Source organism: Poecilia reticulata, linkage group LG3 (genome assembly GCF_000633615.1).
Source record: "Poecilia reticulata strain Guanapo linkage group LG3, Guppy_female_1.0+MT, whole genome shotgun sequence".
Classification (NCBI taxonomy): domain Eukaryota; kingdom Metazoa; phylum Chordata; class Actinopteri; order Cyprinodontiformes; family Poeciliidae; genus Poecilia; species Poecilia reticulata.
In genome coordinates, this window is record NC_024333.1 from 13,358,171 (window position 1) to 13,363,421 (window position 5,251).

General features: G+C 37.1%; 1 protein-coding gene across 10 annotated transcripts in view; it reads left to right on the plus strand.

Moving 5' to 3' along the window:
- Positions 1 to 5,251, plus strand: part of tmc3 (transmembrane channel like 3) — a 120,931-nt gene that overhangs the window by 63,580 nt on the left and 52,100 nt on the right. For all 10 annotated transcript variants that reach the window (XM_008405084.2, XM_017304092.1, XM_008405082.2 and 7 more), the window contains one exon: positions 2,510 to 2,746. In XM_008405084.2, coding sequence (XP_008403306.1) covers positions 2,510 to 2,746 — 237 coding nt within the window. The remainder of the gene's footprint in view (positions 1 to 2,509; positions 2,747 to 5,251) is intronic.

The following is a 5,251-nucleotide window of genomic DNA, read 5'->3' on the forward strand; positions in this document are numbered from 1 at the left end:
AGCAGCACACCATCCCCACTATAAACAGTGTTGGTGCTGCACTGCTTCCCCCTCCCGAGACGCCGGATGGTGGACCAGAATTGCCTCAGATTGTCCTCCATCGCTGTGATTATTTCATTATGACTGATCTTTTGGAGCTTGAGAAAAAAAGTTGCAATCTCAAGAAAATAAGTCGGGATTTCTGAAGTTTGCAAGCAGAGATTTAATATAAGCAGAGACATGTTTTGAGCACGAGGAAAAAGGTCTGAGAAAGCACAGTGAATATTTGAAATAGAGGCAGAAGCTTTATGTACAAGCCTTAGAAGTTTTAAGAAGAAAGACATGAAGTCCTGCCTTCAAACTCAAAATGTAAGCACCAATATTAAGAGTTTTAACAACAAAAGACATGAAATCTTGCTTTCAGATTGAAAATGTTTTAATGTGTGCTCTCAAATTATGGCAGAAAAATTCCCCCATATAAATGTAGTTTACAGACAAACCAGAAAATAAATTTACCTCCAATCCGGTCAAAACAAATGGGTGGTGGAGGGCTTCGTGGCTGTATGTAGCTGGTACTGTGTGTGACAGAGGAGCCACATCCTGTCGCTATTATGGATTCAAAAACTATAGCTGGGCAAAGTGAGAGTTCATCTATTAAATTGATAGAAGATGAATACATCAACTAAAAACTGGTTTACGGACATTTTTATGTGTATTCGTAAGCCTACTGCTTTATTATTAAACCTAGTATAATTTCATATTTTTGCATAATTTTTATCCAGGTTAACTTAAAATGGAGCCATTACTGTTACAGGTTAATTTTCTAAACTACTGAAAAGTAATTGTTAGCAATGCACAAATATGGAAAATTGGGCCAATGTTGATATCCATTGTTAATACTGCTGTTATGGTAGGAATTAGCAATATTTTGGCAATATCTCAGTTTCTCCTTGCTGGTTACCAGTCTAATCCTGTTAAATCCAGTTACTTCCCTGTTGCCCTGGTTCCTGTGATTTTCTTTGTTCTGCTCTGGCACCCTATATTTCTTGTGTCTTCCATGATGTTTGTTGTAAATTTTTTGTTCCTTATTCTTTCATTGAAATCCAGGATATCTACTCAATGCCTGCTGTATTTGGATCCATCTGCACAAACACATCCTGACGCCTATAATTAGACAAGGAAAAAATACAAATTAGAACTAAGAACGGACTTAGCTGAGGTAAAAGAGAAACACGGCTAATCTAATCAGAATAAGAAATTAAGGAATACAGTATAATGACAAAACTAGAATCTATAATCAAATCCCAAAACAACCCAAGATCCTAAACAACCTAAAGCTTTTTAGAAAATGACTGATCCATTTGTGACTCTTGTATTTGTGAACCTTAACCGCATCCTTTGACACTGTTAACCACAGCAATCTTTTATCATGGTTAGAACACTGGGTTAGCATTATAGCAGCAATGCTGGAGTAGTTTCATGCTTACTTGAGTGAAAGACACTTTTATGCTAATATTCGTTTTTTAAAAACCCAACAAAAAAACACCCCAGCACTTGCGTGAAATTCGGCAGGGTTTGATTCTGAGACCACTGGTATTCATTGATGAATGTCAGATTTATCTGCGCTTAGTGGTTTAATAGTTTTAGCTTTATTAATCCTCTGTTGAAATATCACGGCCTACATTGCATCAAACTTTTTAAGTTTCAATGATAAAAAATACTCTTTAGTGGCTTCTTTTAGATGAAGCCACTAAAGATTCTATTTCCATTAAATTTCTACTTTTCTTTTACATCGGAAGTAGACCTGGATTAGCTCTTCTGTGTGCATATTGTGTGTATGCTTTTTCTTCTCAAACCGCCTGTTTGTGGCAGACAACCAGTTATACTAAGCCTGGTCCTAGATATGTTTGCTGCCCCTTCTTGTAAGGTTGTAAGGGGGAGTTTTTCTTTCCAGTCGCTACATGCATGTTCAGTATTATGCATTCTGTTGGGTTCCTTAGATTGACTGACTTCTTTCTATTTCAGTAACAAAATAAATCTGATTGCATTACATGATAATGAAGATCAAATGACTATAATCTGTATGATCAGACTGAATAAAATTTTTGTAAAGTGCCTTAAAACTACATTTGTTCTGAATTGATGCTACACAAATAAACTAAACTGAAGCAACTATGCATAAGAAAATGTACCAATAACAGGGAAACACTGCATGGCCTGTTGCTGGTCATGAGTTGTTTATTTAGCACAGCTTTGATTGCAGCTGTAGAGAATTTTACATCACAAAAGGCTCTAAGCATACACTTCCCCAACCCCTCAGAAAAGGAAAGAAAATATTTTTAAGAGATGTTGCATTTCCTTATTGTGTAGTTTATATTATGTGGATGAAAAATTGTTAGTTTGTTTAAAACAAAATTGGTTTGCAATTGTGCAATAGTGCTCGCCCTACACAGCATCCATGCAGGAACTCTCTGCTACACAAGAACAATAATTTCATCTTTGTTCTGACTGTATAATGTTTATCTTTCAGCCTCATGAGAGTTCAAGTAACTGGACTAACACCAGCTCCACCATATCCAGTCTCTCTGCCCAAGTACCAAGGATCTCTGTGTCTGAGCATCGCAACAGTACTATGGCAACCATCAGCACAGCAATCAACTTCGTCCACAACAGGAGCAGCTTAGTTATTGCATACAACCAGACAATTCCTTTTGAGAAAAATGCACGATCTCAACAGGACCAGTGCTGGGAGACCTATGTTGGACAGGTTTCACAAACATACAAATACACACACTTATGGACGTCTCTGACACACCCAGAAATCTGTACAAGAAAAATCTGCATTCAACCTCAACAGAACTGCTACGCTTGGCCTACTGGGAATTAACTTGCTTTAAAAAAAACAATTTGTTGGGCCACTTGTAAAGACTATTGTTTGTTTTGGCCTATCAGCAAAACTATTCAAACCTAAGTTAGTATCCAAACGCTAAACATGTTGCAGCAGCACAGACGTCCCCAGTGCTAATGTCAGCATCCACAGTTTTAAATAATTTCCAAAACTGGTCAGGAAATACTTGAAAACTGAATGGATATAAAGCATTTTATACCAATCAGAACAACTTAGATTTAAAAACAAAAAATATTTGTTGTTGAGCTCAGATATACAACCCCTTTTAGCAGCAAAAGGGGTTTTTGAATTGAAAATGTTGCCTATTTTGTTATACAGTTTTTAATTAAAATAAGATTGAGAATATTTAATTACAGACACAATTAACTCAATCAAAAATTGTGTGTGTTAGGGCTGTCAACATTAACGTATTAGTGCATGTGAATCATCTGAAAATTTTTATGCGTTACATAATGATTAATCAAACTACCTATTTTGACATAAAAGCCACTCTCCTGCAAAGAATTAGCTAGTTAACTGAATCAACTTATGGCCTCGACACAGAGTGAGCAACAGACGACAGAAAAGATGAACAAGTTCACACCCAAGTTCTATCAGAAATGAATGGAGAGGGACATTTCTAGATTTAAAACTTTTAAAACAAAATTAATTCCTTTAAACCTTCCTGAATATAAAAACCTAGAAAAATTAGAATCTTCAGTAAGGTTTGGTTTGAGACAATAAAACTTAAACATTTATTGAAAAAGTGCATACAATGTCAGTTTTTGATCTGAGCAATATGGGCAGTTTCCCAGGGCAGTATCAGAAAGAGATGGGGCACCCAAGAGCTAGAAAATAAAATATATCTTATCTGTCAGTTATCCCCTGAACAAATTTGCATGTGTAGTGGAGTAAGTGTCCCTTAGTTGCTGTTGAGTACTGGTACATTACATTACCTGTTTAATTGCTTGCAGTTTAATTGGTTTGAGTGCAACAGAGGAGGGGCTGGCCCAGAGCACAATTACTGCAAGAACCACAGCTGCATGGATATTAATATTTCAAGATGATAAATTTAAGCAAAGTGTTTGTAGTTCTATTGTTACTTTAGGTTTAGTTATTTTATGTCTATACATATAAACACCTACAGTGTTGGGGGTCAAACAACTCATTTAACACCCTTTATCTTTGGAACAGTGTTGAAATTTTTATTTGGTTGCAATCTGTCAGGACTCTGGGTTTTGGGTTGGGATTTTGTTTCTTGGCTGTTTCTGTTTTTATCTCGTTGTTCCTTTCTTCAGTCTCCCTTGTAGTGTTTGTAGTTCTATTGTTACTTTAGGTTTAGTTCTTTTATGTCTGTGTCCATGCCCATCTTTTTGGTGATTCTAGTTATTTCTTTGTTTTGCCCTTCTAGTTGCTCTAACTCTATGTTCCTTAGTTCTCATGTAGAGCAGTTTTGTTTGTGTTTTGGTCATTTCATAGTTTTCCCCCCACATATTTGTCTCTTTCTAGTTAGATTAGTTTTAGAATTATTTATCTTATGTTACTTTCCTCAGTCCTTGTTCCCCTGCATATCTATGTAGTTTCCCTGTGCCACTTTCTCCCTGCCCCTCAGCCCAGCTCCTACTTTCTTCTCCCATCTGCAATCAATTAGCTCACCAGCCCTGGTTTTGTCTATCTCTACCTCCCAGTATTTAAGCCTCTCATTCTCGTCTTTCTTGACTGCAGAGGACGAAAAGGGAGTCGTGGTCTCCAGGGTGAAGTCTACAGTTGTCATCTAGTGGTGTGAATAAGGAAGCAGCAGACAAAAACAAAAAGAAAAACCCAACCAACAAAAAACCCCAGAACCCAACATATATGTACAAGCATTAATATACAAGGATATACGTGTTTGTGTGCATATACATATAATTATTTATATACTAGTGTACAAGGCAGTGCCTCCCACTAGTGCACTAGTGGGAAGCAGTGAAATGCTAATATTTTTGCAAGTGTTATTTTATGGTAAAGGCAGTGCACTAACTGGAATATTGAGGCTTTTATTTTGAAATTTTCAGTAAGCTTCGTTTTAAAGGGCCACACAAATCCCATATGTAACAGTGGTTGGGCTAAACTAGTTATACAACTCTCCAAACAGCAAGTAGTTCTGAATGCCAGCTCAGCCCTCCTCTGTAGTAACTGAGTGTTCCGTCAACTCTGTAGTTCTGACATTCCACCATCTTTGTAGTTCTAAAGGGCAGCTCTGCTCTCTGCCAATTGTCATGTGAGTAAGACACCCAGGGGAAGACAGAATTCTATCTGTTTGAGCCCATCAGTTTCGCTGAAAAAAAAAGCAGCAAAATTCCCTTCTCACCCTCTGCGGGTGGTCTCTCTCTCTCTCTCTCTCTC